Source organism: Hemicordylus capensis, chromosome 2 (assembly GCF_027244095.1).
Source record: "Hemicordylus capensis ecotype Gifberg chromosome 2, rHemCap1.1.pri, whole genome shotgun sequence".
NCBI lineage: Eukaryota > Metazoa > Chordata > Lepidosauria > Squamata > Cordylidae > Hemicordylus > Hemicordylus capensis.
Genome location: NC_069658.1, coordinates 195,507,678 through 195,523,751, shown reverse-complemented (window position 1 = coordinate 195,523,751; position 16,074 = coordinate 195,507,678). Strand labels below are relative to the sequence as shown.

The following is a 16,074-nucleotide window of genomic DNA, read 5'->3' as shown; positions in this document are numbered from 1 at the left end:
TCTTTAAATGAATACAATACAAGACAGCCCCCTATGTTCACATGGCCTGATCATAATAATCCTCCGTTGCCTTTCGACAGTGCCTTAGAGTGTCCAAAGTGCTTTATATACATTACCCCAGAAATCCTTACAACGGCATGCCACAGCAATGCATACACAGAGATGCCTGGCCTTGGGCTGAAGTGGTTGGAAGATGACCCGAGGCAAAGCTTCTGCTGTGAACAAGAAATGCCCTAACAGCCTTGCACATGAGGCTTGAGTTACTTTTCAATTTATTCTCCCAGCCCCCTCATCTGTGCATGTGGCTTGCTTTCCACACCTCCTTCCTTGAGCACCATTGTGGATGCTACCCAGAGTTAACTGAGCTGAGAGCAAGAGCTTTACAGAGATTTTTCTTTTTAAAAAGTATATGCACTTCTAAATGTAACAAGGACATGAGGCAAAACACATGTTTGGAAACACTTGTCTCATGTAGATAGAGAGAAACAGGAAATAAATTCAGATTTGTTGCCACATAATGTATGGACACGTCCATAATCAATCAGGGCCAACTCAGGGAGGGACATCTAAGTTTCCATGCCAACTGGTTGAACATTCAGCAGCCACCAGGTGGAGCTGTGCCATACCACTCAGAGAGATACAGAAGCACAATGGTCAGGAATGGGATATAACAACTGCAGGCCACACTCCGCACAGAGAGCTTGTTTGATGACTGCTCACCTTCACAAGACTGCTGCCCACTCTTCAGGCTATAGCCAGCTGTACACATGCAGGAGCGAGAAGTCTCTGAGGTTGGAAGGCAGAGTTGTGAGCAGTCACCATTATTCACACTGCAAGGGTTGGTACCTGTAACAGCAAAGGTGCAATAATCAAATTAATGGGTACTGGCAATTTCAGCTGTTGGCTGGAAGATGAATTCAGCTGATACAACGTAAGATTTGCAAATGATATAATACAGTACCCTAACCCTACCTCTGTGTGGCCAACTGTATTCTTTGCTGATCTCTGACCATAGCAAATAACTGCTAATTCATCCTAAGAATAAATTGTTAATATTATGGAAGCAAGACCCCCGTTTCACCGGTGCCTCCAAATAAAATATATTGTTCAGAGACAAAAATTTAGTATTTCTAGGCTTTAAATGGAATTAGAAAAATTAGTATATTCTAATGAAGACAAGGTAATCTCTAAAATATACTACATTATATAAAACTTTGGGACAGGGGACAGATATGTATCTAAGTCAAAGCAGAACCTATACACTATGATTCAAGAAGAAATATGGTCCTTTTTATTTACACAAACTTTGAACATCTCAGTTTCTTTAAATATCAGAGAAAACTGCTATAAAATAGTATTCCAGCAATCTGGGAAAGCCACATTTAAAGGACCAGCAGTAGTTAGTGCTGCTATCACCATTCCATGAAATATGATTTCTTCTGCATTTTATGCTAATGTGAGAGAGGATCAAAGGACTGGAAGATGATTGCTCTCTTCTGGTGCAATCCCAGGTATGTTTTCTCTGAAGTATATCCCACTTTGTTCAATGGGACTTACTGTCAAATAAAGGAGTAAAGGACTGCACCCCTACTGATATCTTCCAACTGCTGCTCCCTAGCCTGTTGAATTATTAAAAATATTGAATGTAAAAATCTCTACAACCCTCTTCTATATATGTTGACAGCAGCAAAGATAATGGTTCTAAAGCATTAGAAAGCAGTTGCAAAATGTAACTAATAAAATGGTTGAAATAAGCTACTTTCTGGTATGCAGTTAACTTACTAATTTTTACTAGGATCTAGTAATGAAGTGCACAGCAAAAAATGGCTACAAACCATCTCAGGCAGCTCAGAGACGGATTATAATCTATATGACAGCGGGCCAATTTGGACCATAATTTTTGATCCGCCTCACTCCCATGTGATTAACTATGCTGTGAGAGTGCATGCTCCTTTTCCTCTGCCAACTGTGCCATTCCTTAATTGCATGGGGTTGTGATTGATCCAAAGCAGTATTTGTGTAGAGGGGCAGTTCAGAAAAACCACGCACCACCACAATTAAAGAACAGCTAGCTGGAGAGGGAAGGATGGATGTGCAGATTCATGTCTTAAGCACATGAAAGTGGAGTCAGTCAAAAGGTATTGTCCAAATTGGCCCAGAATCTCTTTTCATTGTGATATCTAACCCTCTGCTGACATAATGAATTTAATATGACCTTTCTCCTTATCTATCTATCTATCTATCTATCTATCTGATTTGTACATCACCCCAAACTTTCATCTCTGGGCGGTTAACAATAGCATAAAACCAGTTAAAAACATATACAAAAAACTTAACAACAATTTAACAATTTAAAAACAAACCAGAGATTAAACCCCCAAAATTTTAGGAAGCTGAGAAAGCTTGGGCGAAAAGATGGGTTTTCAGGTATTTTTTGAAAATTGCCAGAGATGGGGAGGATCATATCTCAGCAGGGGGTGCATTCCAGAATCTTGGGACAGCGACCAAGAAGGCCCGTCTAATGTCACTCTAAGAAGCATAACCTAAATTTTGCTCAAAGCTGAGTTCTATTTGTATGTATTTCTGTTTTTCTTATTTGCACCCATCTTATTCTACTAATAAATGTACAAAAGAAGGTTAATAGGCATTGCTATGCAGGTAAAAAAAGAAAGATGGGGAGGAAGATGACACAGCACCAAAAAGTCAGAAGGAAAGGGGGGGGGGGATTCCCAAGGGTGCTAGATAGATGTCAAAGAATGGTTTATTCAATACTGCCTGAAGCAGTATTTGAGCACTGGATGCTCTTCTTCAGGGGCAATTGTATTTCTAGTATCTTTCTAGAGATTACATTCTGCACCAGCAGGATAGATATTCTTGCTGGTGTGGGATGTAATCCCCAGAAAGATACTAGAAATACAACTGTCTCTAAAGAAGAGCATTGGATGCTTGAAAAGTATCACATGATATTGAAAAAATGATTTTTTCCACATCCATTTAGCACCCTTGAGAATCACCACCCCCCACCCCGCCTTCTTTCTGTCATTGCTATGCAGGTCCAGACAACTTTGACCATCAGAGAATGGTCAAATGGCATGACCATTTAGCTTCACAGTCACAGAGCAGAGCACTGGAGGTATGCTTTGTACAAAGCCAGGAAAGGCAGGTTTACAATGGGCCTAAAGTGGCACAGTGAAATCTCAAGGGGTGTACAACAAACCAAATCCCAAAGCCTGGCTTCCTAGAAGGCTGTTAGCAGGCTACCATCCATACTGGGATAGTACAACAACCTCCAATGACTCCTGATCCAGGAGTTGAACTATTTTGAAACTGAGCAATTTTTCCAAATGCCTCTTCAGGTCCTCCTGTTGAATGAAACAGTGCTGCCTGCAGAATATAATCCAAACATCCCAAAAGCTCACCATGCTGCTGTATGCTCTCGTCATAGACCTTCATGTGCATAACCAGTGTGGTGCTGTTGCGCAGAACAACTGCCCCTGCCCCATCCTTCTTGTCACAGGTGCCCATCTTTTCAGAGGCCTGGTCAGCCCACCACAACTTATCACCTACAAGAGAAAGAGATGGCTTATGTACATGAGGCAACAAAGACTGTTTTGCTTGTAGTTTGTCGTCATGGTCAGAGCAAACAAAAAATATCCATGGAGGAGGCTAGCTCACATACACACTGGTGGTTGTGGTCCTGTTTACTATCCTTCTTACAGTCTCAGAACAATCTTGTGAACAAAATGTGCTATCCTTCCCCATTTATAGACAGAAAACCGAGGCCGAGAAAGTAACATAGGTAGTACTTACCATGAAGGTTCTTTCTCCGCAGTGTACAGAGCATATCCATTCCAACGGGTTGTCATGCACACTTGTGCCCAGCAGACAGGACCATATGTAAATTCAGAGCAGTCCCAAGGTGGCCCGGAGGCAGGACCCTCCCAGTCCTGGGACTGTCTGGTGAAAGCTGCAAGGAAGGAAGGCTCCAGAGGAACAAGGAGTAAACTATGGAAAAACATTGTAACACTGGAAATGAACCAACTGCAAATGAGAGGCAACAACAGAGGACAAACAGGAGATGTTTCCCCATAAAAAAAGGTGGTACCCAATATGAGCCAAATTTTAGTGCATTGTACCTCAACCATAAACCTAGGGTGGGTCGGATACTCTCCGTACACTGGGAAGAAAGAATCTTCATGGTAAGTACTACCAATGTTACTTTCTCCCCCAGTATAGGAGGGTATCAATTAAAACAGGACATATGAAAGTGGTAGTCACAGAGCAGTTTTATGTGGAAGAAAGAACTCTATGTAGAGACTACTTATTGTCGTACTGTAGTGTGCGACCAAATGCTGCTTGGGCTGACTGATGTACGTTCAGTTTGTAATGTTTGACAAATAGAGATATAGAATACCATGTGGCAGCTCTACATATTTCTGAGATAGGAGTATTTGCTGAAAAAGCTCCAGAAGTAGCTGCACTTCTTGTACAATATACTGTGACTTTGACTGGCAGATGCAATGACAGGGACTCATAGATATGCAAGCTTTTATCCAGAATGCTAAGGTAGCTTTTGATGGTTTAGACCTCAAGATGGCAGGGTGAAAGGAGATGAATAAAGTGTCAGTCTGATGAAGATCCCGACTGCATTTAATATAGATGTTAAGGGTTCTCTTGACGTCGAGAAAAGCAAAAAAAAATTCTTTTGGATGTTTAGATGAAGGACAAAACTATGGAAAATTTATGTCCCAGTCCCTGTGAAAGGCTATTTTTATTTTTGGGCAGAAAGTGGGGTCTGTTTTTAGCATTACGGAGTAGGTTGGAACAGGCAAAGATGTTTGCGTCCTGAGAGGGCTCCTAATTCAGAAACCCTGCGAGCAGATGTGATAGCTACCAGGAACAGGACTTCGTAGGATAGCAGTTTAATTAGTGCTGTTTTAAGTGGTTCAGATAGAGCCCCAGTGAGTGCATTGAGTTCCTTATTTAAGTTGCATGAAGGAAACCTGTGGACTGCAGGAGGTGCGATATTGGTGGCCCCTTTAAGGAATCTTCTGATATCAGGGTGAGAAGCTAGAGATATTTTGGAGGAAGAATGAAGTAGGAAAGAGCCGAGGCTTATCTCCTAAGGGTATTGGTTCTCAGCCCCTTGTCCAGACCAGACTGAAGGAAGGACAAAACTTGAGACATTGTGGCTTTAAGACGTTACACCTGTTTGAGTTTGGAGCACTTGAGGAACACTGTCTGGGTGGTCTAGTAAATACATACTGTGAATTGGAGTCGGGAAGGCAGGATGATGTCTTGACTGCTCTTGGAGTAGCCCCTGGAGGCTAATAGTGCACACTCAGTCTCCATGTGCGAAGCTGAAGCCATGATGGCTTTGGGTAATGAAGAGACCCTTGTGTGAGGAGATCTGGACAGTCAGGGAGAGGCCAAGGCAGTACTACTATTACATCCATGAGGTCCTGTCCAGTGGGGAGCCTCATGGAAGGCGCTGCTGGCCTTACTGGGTTCAGCTGAGCCGCAGCAGGAACAATGGAGACCTCAACAAGGTGAGGCGGCTGGGGAAGAGCTCACACCAGTGGATGGGTGGCCAGTGAGCTCAGAACAGGGGAAGCTTCCACCGGGCAACCGCCTGAGTGGGGTGTAGGCGAGGCAGCTCCTGATGACATCAGAGAGGTGCCTCAGGGAGAAGGGTGGGGCCATGTGAGGGAGGAGGAAATGAAGGGAGTGGAGGCAGCTGCCTGTAACAGGAGGTGGAAGGGGTTAATAAAGCAAGGTGGGGGCCGGAAAGGAGGGGGCAGGGGCTGCTGAACATGCCAACAGCTATTTAAGATACAAGCTACCTGGAATGAGGCGGCAAGCAGGGAGAATGGAAAACTCCTCGGAAGAGAGAGATGGCCACCATGACTCCACAAAGCCTGGAGGAGGAGGAACGGGGTAACAGTGAACTCCCTCCCCTCTGAACTCTGAGGCCTCGTGGCAAGGGGTAAGGTGTGCCGGAGCACAGTCGTGACAGGTCCGAAAACCAGAACCTTCTGGGCCAGAAGGGTGCTACAAGAATCAGATCTGTTTCTTCTTCCCTAAACTTCTGGGTGATTTTTGGTATTAAGGTGAACGGGGGAAAGGCATACAGCAGCCCCTAGGGCCAAGGGGAGGTTAGTGCATCTACACCTTCCACCTGTGGACAGTGGTACCTTGTGTAGAATCTCAGAGTCAGATTGTTCAGCGGGGACACACAGAGGTCGAGGATTGGTTGTCTGAAGCGGTGAGCTATCATGTCGAAGACAGCAGGGTGAAGTTTCCACTCTGTTTGGTCTACATTGTGCCTGCTCAACCAGTCTGTTTCTACATTTTCTATTCCACTGAGGTGTTCTGCTGTATTGGATGTGAGATGTTTTTCCACCCAGAGGAAGAGTTTGTTGGTTTCCTCCATCAGCATGTGGGAACACGTGCCCCATTGGCAGTTGATATGAGCCTTGGTGGCCACATTGTCTGTTCTGGTTAGTACATGCTGTCCTCTCACCACGTCTGCAAACTGAAGGAGTGCTAGGTGGACAGCCCTGAGTTCCAACCAATTTATGCTGTGGTGAGCCTCCGAAGTGGACCAGGTCCATGATAAGTTGCTGCAGTGGACCACCACCCCAAGTTGCTGGTATCCATTGCAACTTGAATCCAGGGAGGCACTTTGAGGTGCATCCCCTAATTGTTAGCTGCTGATGTCCACCACCAGAGCAACTGATGAAGAGGGACAGGTATTGAGATGTGCACATAATCTCTGGCCATGTACTGATCCTGGTGAGGAAGGAGGAGCCACTGAGGGGCCTGGAGTGCCACCAGAACCATTGAACGGTTTCCAGGCATGAAATCATGCAGCCCAACAGCTGGGCCGTCATGAGGTCCACTCCTGGCAGAGCCTGGATCTGGCGAATCTGAGAGCGTAGTTTGGTTTTGCGATCCTGTGAAAGGATTACATTCCCATGTCAGGTGTCTACTGTTACCCCTAGATGGCCGACCTGTTGAGAAGGGGTAAGTGAGCTCTTCGACCCATTCACCAGGAAGCCGTGTTCGGATAAGATCGTGATGGTGCAGCTTATGTCTGACTTTGCTCTCTGGTATGACGATGACCTGATCTGGAGATTGTCCATGTACAAGTATATGTACAACTCTTGTATCCTCATTTTCATCCTGAATCTGTGTATCCTGGTGAATTTGTTCAAACATTTCAGGTCCAGCACCACCCTCCAGGAGCCATCTCTTTGGGGCATTAAGAATAAAATAGAATAAATGCCCTTGGACATTTATTGGTTGACAGTACTGGTTCGACTGCCTTGATCTGGAGATGTTGTTGAATGGCCAGATTCATGAGGTGATGTTTCTTGGGGTTCCGGGAGAGGGGTGTTATCTTGAAGTGCTCTGGTAGTATCATGTGGAAGTCCAGAGAGTAACCATTTCTGAGAGGAGAGCTGGTCTTGTGGTAGCAAGCATGACTTGTCCCCTTAGATAAGCAGGGTCTGCCCAGGTTACATATGAATGGGAGACTACATGTGAGCACTGTAAGATATTCCCCTCAGGGGATGGAGCCGCTCTGGGAAGAGGAGAAAGTTCCAAGTTCCCTCCCTGGCTTCTCCAAGATAGGACTGAAAGAGATTCCTGCCTGCAACCTTGGAGAAGCTGCTGCCAGTCTGTGAGGACAATACTGAGCTAGATAAACCAATGGTCTGACTGAGTATATGGCAAGTTCTTATGTTCCTATGATCGTGGAAATGACCCATTGGTCCTGGATAGATTGTTGCCATGTTTTCAGGAACTTTGTGAGCCTTCCTCCTACAGGAGGTGTGGAGTAGTCATTGCTGTGATTGCTTTTTGTTGAGGCTCCTGGAGAATTGAGTACTTCTGTAGGTGTGGTTGGACTCTGCCTTTCTGAAGGGCTATCTAGGTCTGGAGTTCCAGGTGGGGCATCAAGCTGATGTTGCAGGTCTGCTGTCCTTGGAGCAAGGATAGTAGATCCTGTTAGTACGGAAATTAGACTGGTTAGGTCTATATGGCTTTCTATTATCCCTTCTAGTAGAAGCCATAGCCTTTTTCTTATCCCAAGTTTCAATCAGAACTGAGTCTACAGAATCATCAAATAGCTTAAATCCTTTGAAGGCTGAGGCGGCTAAATTGATTTTTGATTTAGAGTCTACATTCCAGGATTTCAACCAGAGACTCCTCCTCACTACCACATCTGAAGCTAGCTCTGTGGCAGAAAATTGCAAGCTATCTAAACTCGCATTAGCCATGAACGTTGCAGCTTTGGCTATTTTATTATGTCCTTGCTTAGTTTAGTCTGACCTTTGGGGAGGCATCTCAGTAATTTTTTTGCCCACAAAATAGAAATCCTTGCAAAGATAGAGGTGTTTGGTGATGCCTTAATGGAAAGGGCTGGTGCTTCGTGTAATTTATGTAGCAAATAATCATTCTTTCTGTCTTCAGGAAACCTCAGGCATTCTTCCCCATCTTTGGCCAAGACTGTTCCAGAGACCATGGAAGCAACAGGAGCATCAACCAGTGGAACTGAAAGCTTGGCTGTAACATCTGCAGGTAAATTATAAAAGCATTTTGGTAAGGAATCGAGTCCCCTATCCAAGGCAGGTGAGTTGCATTCATCTTGAAGTACCTTCCTGAAGAAAGAGGGGAAAGGAATGACAGGCTTGGACTGAGTTGATGAAGGAAACACTTCTGAAGCGACTGACTTAGTGGTATTAGAACTTACAGAATCAGGGTTAGGGTTAGGTCTGAAGAGTTTTAGAAGCTTTAGATAAAAGAATGTCAAAATCTTTATGTTTGAATAATTTGGGAGTACGCTCAGTCAAACCGGTGCCTTCTTCAGTAGACCATTCTCCTTCCTTATGAAACTGGGTCTCTTGGGATTCATATTCAAAAGGGACTATATGAGGTCTGAGAAGAGAATGCCGGACATCCAAATTTGACTGGAGTGGGAGAACTTATTTCCCCTTTGTTACTCAAATTTCCTGGGAGGTGCAAGCGTTTTTATACATATTACTGTCTTGCGGATGTAAGCTCTGATATTACAAAAATTGTAGCAAATTTTTTTTATATTGTCATTAGGTTAAGGTCTCAATTAAGTGCTTAACTGTGGGAGCTGTTTATGCTTTTTAAACTAATTTTTTATACATCAATCAAAGACCAATTTATAAGGCAGGATCATGTAGCTAACCTTTTCCTGGCCTGCACCATTTAAAATGTTTCCCCATCTAAAAACATTCTCATGTGAAGAAAAGTAGCATGTAAGGGGGCAAAGGGAAGTCTAGCATTTTCCCTGACACACTATATTTATATGTGAGGGAGACACTTTGTTTGTGTTAAGGTTGAGGGGGGGGGATATGCAGCCCTACCACAACCCAGAATGGTGAGATCCACTGGCCCCAACATTGTCTGGGTTGCTGGGCTCCTGCCACTTTGTGTCTACCTTAATGGTTTTGTTACTGCTAGCAGATGGAAATCAGCAATGTAAACCTTCTAGAATTTCTGCCTTTTTACTCTTGGAGATTGGTTCCACTGCCCTAGCTTCAAAGCACAAATACATTTCTAGTTTCCAGAAAGTAGAATCCATCCAAGTTCCTCCCACCCAGTAAATAAAAAGCACAAACATAACACAGTCCCAAGTTAATGCCTTGGCAGCTCCAGGAAGAAGTGGGAAATATCTCAGTCTCCTCGTCTTTAAACTTTTGAGGGCAGCTGCCAATCAGTGTACATAGCCAATACTGAGCTAGATGGACCAATGGTCTGATTCTGCATAAGGCAGCTGAGATGAGACTACCTTGGGCATAGCTCCAATGCCGTTAGCTTCGACAACTAAAGTATAGTAAAAACTGATCACATACAAGTTAAAACGTTTAACTCCTACAGGAAATTAAAAGGTTGCTCAAACAAATGTTTGAACTTGTCTCTGAATGGCATTTCTTTTTAAATTAAATTTCAGCTACAGGGAGGTATGCAGCTTCTAGGTAATAAATCAAGTGCCACCTTACAACCCTTCCTGTTCTTCTGGCCATGTGGCTCACATGCCCATGTGAGTGGTTCTCCCTGGAGCTGTGCAGCCATCTAAAGGCCAGGAAAACACAGCCCGGCCTCCAGACATCCCTAAATGCATCACGTGAGGAGTGCAGTGTATTGAAGGATTGACTCTCAAACTGGGCACTCTAGACACCCAGCTCTGTTTGAGTTCGGGCACAGTCTGAGCAGATACATGGCCAGGGACTTGGGTACAAGGGTATGCTTGCACCCTTCTACCCAGGTAAAAGCCCAGGGGAAATTCCTGGGCTACCCAGAGAGGCTACCTATTTGGGCTATCAGGTAGGGCTGCTCATATGAACATCTCCCCACCAAACCCCTCTGGATTTTGTTTTTCTTTTCTTTTCTTTTATTTATTTATTTATTTGTTTGTTTTGTTTGTTTGTTTGTTTCATATCCCGCTCTTCCTCCAAGGAGCCCAGAGCGGTGTACTACATACTTAAGTTTCTCTTCACAACAACCCTGTGAAGTAGGTTAGGCGGAGAGAGAAGAGACTGGCCCAGAGTCACCCAGCAAGTCTCATTTTCTTTTGCTACCTCTGTGTTTAAGGATTCAGTTCCAGTTAAGTTTCAAGGCAAAAAGACAGTTTAGCCTTGGGTTCAAGTTTTGGTTCACCAAAGAAACCTTTCTGAGCTGGGTTTTGGGTTCAGATTCAGGCTCAGTTTGACTCCTGATAAAACTGGTGAAAATCTAAACAAAGATTATTTAAGTTTCACTCTCTGAATGTTGCCCCTACTGCAGATATAACAAGTCTGATGGCTTCCTGACATTGTGGTGGGGACAGGGCAATATCTTTCCTGGAGTTTTTAACTTTAACAATGATGAGGTATGTGTTCTCCTGCTGAAACTATGCATGACAAATGTTAAAATAACATTTTTTCAAAAACAATTCAGAGCTGTTTTACTCTGTTGGTCTTTCATTTCTAGCATCCAAGATTAACCCTTTAAGGGCACAAGCTTTTGTAGATTATAATCCAATTTGTCAGATGCTGAAACAGGCTGAACAACAGTAATCATAGTAGGGTGTCATTCGGATTTTAAAATACCTCAGTGGATATGCACCTTAAGGTCTGCCACCAGGTTTTATAACAAGACTGAATGATGTGAACCAAGGTCTCAATGAGACTATTACATTCTTTCTCATTATACAACCTGATGAAAGAAATAAAGGTATATTAGCTGACCCTGCACAGAACATCTGTGCACTTTTTGGGGCCGGCGGTTCCCCCTCCCTCCTGCCCCAGTCTCTCTTGCCAACCCTCCCCCCTCCAGCCCCATGCTCTCTTGCCCTCCCCCCATTCTGTTCCTCCCTTCCGCCCCGGCCTCCAGTGGGCGCCAAGGCTGCACCCCGCTGCCTGTTTCCCTTCTGCCCCGGCCTCCAATGGGCGTTTCGCTCCCATCTCGGCCTCCAAAGGGCGCTGGGGCTGCGCCCTGCCACTTCCCTCCTGCCCCGGGCTGCAACAGGTATCTATTCTCTACTCAGTTGGCTGTAAGAGAATTAAATAAATAGATACTGTAGAATAAAGACTACTGTCTATGGGAGCTCATGCTGTTTGCAAAAACAATGAATATGCTTTCTGGAGGCAGAACTGCCATTTTCCCAGTCACAAAATATTACTGTTGGAGTACCAAGAAAATATATCTGCCAAAGCAACACAATCCTGAGGGGATCTGTCACTCTTATATTGTGAATAAAAAATAACTATACATTTGAAACATATAAAAAAAGAGGGGGGAAATGTAGAGATCCACAGAAATGGCTCCCACATAGAATAGTTGAGCCGCTTCCTATTCTTGTGGAGTGAACTGCTAAAGGGATAGCTCCTCCCCCTGGAAAGGGGCTCTTACCCATGATAGCCAATGCTGTGGCCTTGCGTAGCTGGTTCTTCATGGTCTCCAACACCTCCAAGCCACTGCCATCCAAACTGCACCTGTTGATGGTGCCATTGCCGGAGCTGATCCAGTACAGCTTGCTTTCCTGGTAGTCAATGGAGAGGCCTGAGAGAATCAATGGAGGAATGAGAGAATCACTATTGTCACTTTGACTCGTGCATGGAGAAGGAGCAACAGTCCCTCCCACAATCCTGTGCAGGTTCAAATATAAACTTGAGAATGCCCAGTGATGGCCAGATCCATGCTTTGCCTGTGTTGGCCTGAAGACTGATGAGTGCCGAGGTGTGCTTTGGGCTCTGTAAGGCAGAGTCATATGAATATTTCTAGATGTGCACACTAGGTGTGTAGATCTGTGTAAATTCACACAACATAGTTGGGTTTAGTTCAGGCCCAAAGGAAAAGTTTTAATAGACAGGCTGTCCCCCAGCCCATTACTCCCCCTGCATCTACAATGCTACAGCTTGCATTGTACAGAAGTCACTGACTACTGACGTGGTCTATGATTCTAGGGTCTGCAGGCTTGGTACTCAGCAGGAGCAGCAGCGGCTTCCACACATACTAGCCACAGGGCTGCAAATAAGATGCTGCCTGATCAACACATTTAGCAGAATGAGGTAGTAAGAATTCTGAGGTGATAAAGGGGCCTGTATCTATAGGTGTGGACACCAGTTTTGAATACATCTCAATGTAAAAATAGCACACTGCAATTAAGAAATGCACACAAGGAAGAGACATTCTAGCCCAGGTCAGGTCCTGTTGTGCTACTTCTTTCATATAAAGGAACACTGAAAAACATGACTCCCTCCCCACATCTGCACACTAAAGTGGTACAGTCCATTCAATCACCTCCAAATTCTTCCAACCTCATTTCAACTTTATTCTGTTCCAAGTTCCAAGGTCTTAGCCTATGAAAGTACAAGCCCACCATTAGCCTGCCCTCCCAAATATACCTATCTTTATCACTGATGGCCTGAAATGGAAAACAAAAAGAAACCAATGAAGAGACCCCTGGGGAAAGTAGGGTTGTCATGAAAATGCATGTCTTGTGCATGGCTGTTTCTATTTGTTCACAAAATTATTTTGTCCAGCACCAGGGATATTTTTGCAGGATTCAGAGGCTGCCCCACGAGGCTCTTGGTGAGGAGACCTGGTCTGGCAAGGGTCTGCCTTGGATTGTATTTGGATGGGTGACTACATGTGAGCACTGTCTACTGTACAATAGTCCCCTTGGGGGATGGGCTGTAACTCAGTGGTAGAGCATCTGCTTGCATGCAGAAGGTCCCAGGTTCAATCCCTGGCATCTCCAGGTAGAGCTGGGAGAGACTCCTGCCTGAAACATTGGACAGTCGCTGCCAGTCAGTGTAGACAATTCAAAGCTAGATGGATCAACGGTCTGACTGTGTATAAAGCAGCTTCTTATGTTTCTATAACTTCCAGAATTACAAATAATCTGCAATGCAGGCTGATGCCACATACAAAGATAAGGCTTCAAGGTTCTTTTTTTGGGAGGAGTTATACTTGTATCGTGTACTTCATTTATTCATTTTTGTCATTTATATCCTGCCATTCTTCCATCATGGAAGCCAAGGTGACATTCATGGGGTCTCTAGGCAGTCACTCATCCAGGCACTGACCGGACCTAGACATTCAGCAGTCCTGCTGCACCATTTGCTTTCAAATCATAACTCCGGGACTGCTGTTCTTTTAATGTGTACAGGAGCACGAGCATCATGCACAGAAAAAAGAGGGGCAGAAGGTATGAACAAACTTTATAGAGGAGTGAGTGTTTCTAAATATGGCCTTACCTCCACTCGCAGGAACGGAAATAAAGTGATTCAAAGTCTCAGAAGACTTCTATTTTATAGGTGAAATTGATCCCAGCGTATCAGCAAGAGACATATGGAGGAAGATTGTGTGTGTGTGTGTGTGTGTGCACGCGCGCACATTACAGCCTCTCCAGAAGCACTGGAGGAGCATTGCGGTGATTTAGATAGGATCGGGGCTGTTCCAATCATCACAGCCAATCCAGGACTCAGTGAGCCTAGAGCTGCAGACGCCAAGGAGACACAGACATGGCTAAGGCTGGCCAGTGTGTCATAAATTCTGCATCCTCTAGGTACAGAGAAGCAATAGAGAGAAGTTCTTGCCTTCTCTCCAAAGGGTACAGGGATAAGGGTGGGTAGATGTGGGATGAGATTGTCTCCATACCGACAGGCCCCTTTTGGTTCGCAAAGAGCAGGCTACGGTTGCTGCCGTCCATATTGGCAATGCTGATGTTGTCTCCATCTGTCCAGTAGAGCTTCCTACGAGAGAGACAAATAGAAAGACCATTCAGTTCCCCGAAGTGCATAATTAATGTATAGCCTGACTTCTATTACCCTGCTCCCCCAATCCTATCTCGCTACACCTCAGGATGGAACTACACATCACCTTGGCAAACGCGTGTCCCATACTCCCACGGGCTGAGGCAATACAAACATATTGTCACTTATGCTTTAATTACTGTACGCTACTCAAGCCAAAGAGCAGCCAATAAATATTCAAAATATACAAATAAACCAACAAACAAAGATGAGGGGAGGGATTTTTACAGGAGAGGCCTGGCAAGCAAGAAGGGCAGGTCAGCCTCTTCGGCACCTGCTGATTCTCCCCTGAAAATGTCCCCCACCAGGCTGTTTTCCCCAAGCTGGGCTTCTTTACAGTCTCAAAGCCAAGGGGAGAATTGGTGGAAAGGGGGAAGGATTAAGCACACCAATTCTCCCATGCTAATCCCCCACATACACATTAGCATTAGGAGCCCAAATCTGAAATGCTATATAAATGCAAATAAGTATTACTATGAAAGAAGCATGTACCACTCTGTCAAGAGGAGAAGCCTCCTGGCAACCTAACAGGGTTTTTTTCTTGCCAAGGAAAACGTCATAAGCTAGCTGGCATGTCCCCACCCCATCATTCTTGCATCCCTTAGGCTAGCCTTTCTTCATCTTACAAGGCTTCCTCTCTCAGATTGAGGCACTCTCTTTCTGCCATAGAGAAGGAAGATTGGCAACACCAGAGAGGGTCCAAGTTTAAGTGGGGTCCCTGTAAGACTATTACTGCCATTACTACTGGACTATATACAGACCAGGGGCAGAGGAAGGAAACAGCTTTCCCTAAATTTTGACTTAGGTAAGGGGCTTAGACATGAAGTAAATGTATTTAGACATGTCCCCTGGATTCAATTCCAGCAAAGTGGCCTGCTTGTGATGTCAAATCAAATCTGTTAGCCACCATTCTAGAGAAAAGGTCATCTCACTTGGTGACTATAAAATATAATAATGGAAGGCTATCACTCAAAAATATTAAAACAGGTTTTGGAAATTCACCCTTTACCTGGAGGTTTCCTCTCACCTCCTCTGCCACAAGCATTCATCTTACTGCTGGACAAGAGTCCAAAAACATCTTTCTCTTGCTGAATCCTTGACTAGGACTTGTTACCTTTGCTTTGTGGAAGCATCTGATTTCAAAATAACCCATTCTCACAGGAGAGATGGACAGCCCCATACCACTTCTTACGATTTGAGAAAGGTAACATAAGGCCTTGATCTGCACCTAGTTCACCACGGCTATTCTCTCAACCCCTACAGCCCTGTACTGTTTCACTAGAGAGGAGCCTTGGCAGGACAAATAAGACATGTTACCTACTTTAACTTAAAAATACACAATATCTGAACTAGATTACTATCTAAAAAACCTGATGCAGAATAAAACATATGGTTCATAACGTCTGAGAACAATCTCCATAGCACATATCAAACAAACTGTTTTTATATATGTGCCTATGGAGGAAGCAGGAGTTGCCACTCAACATCCTTCTCAGCACACTGTCCACCTTCTCCAATATTCCATGTTGTACCTGACTCACCCTTTGAGAGGATGTACAACCAGGCAATGAGGTTTGTCCAGCCCCTGAATCACAGCATTCTTAAATGAGCCATCTAACCGGGCAACATTGATCTGCTTCTTGTTGGCATCATAGCTTGTCCAGAAAAGGTTCCTGGAGACCCAATCCACAGCTAGGCCATGGGCATTTGGTAAGTCTGCAAGACAATGAGAAAGGAGAAT

The 16,074-nt window shown here is 44.5% G+C and overlaps 1 protein-coding gene across 8 annotated transcripts in view; it reads right to left on the bottom strand.

The window, feature by feature from the left end:
* The window catches only part of LRP1 (LDL receptor related protein 1), a 452,537-nt gene that overhangs the window by 117,207 nt on the left and 319,256 nt on the right, over positions 1–16,074 (bottom strand). For all 8 annotated transcript variants that reach the window (XM_053288908.1, XM_053288910.1, XM_053288909.1 and 5 more), the window contains 5 exons: positions 15,875–16,049; positions 14,179–14,273; positions 11,926–12,075; positions 3,420–3,563; positions 721–846 (listed from right to left, as the gene is read on the bottom strand). In XM_053288908.1, the coding sequence (XP_053144883.1) occupies positions 721–846; positions 3,420–3,563; positions 11,926–12,075; positions 14,179–14,273; positions 15,875–16,049 (690 nt within the window). The remainder of the gene's footprint in view (positions 1–720; positions 847–3,419; positions 3,564–11,925; positions 12,076–14,178; positions 14,274–15,874; positions 16,050–16,074) is intronic.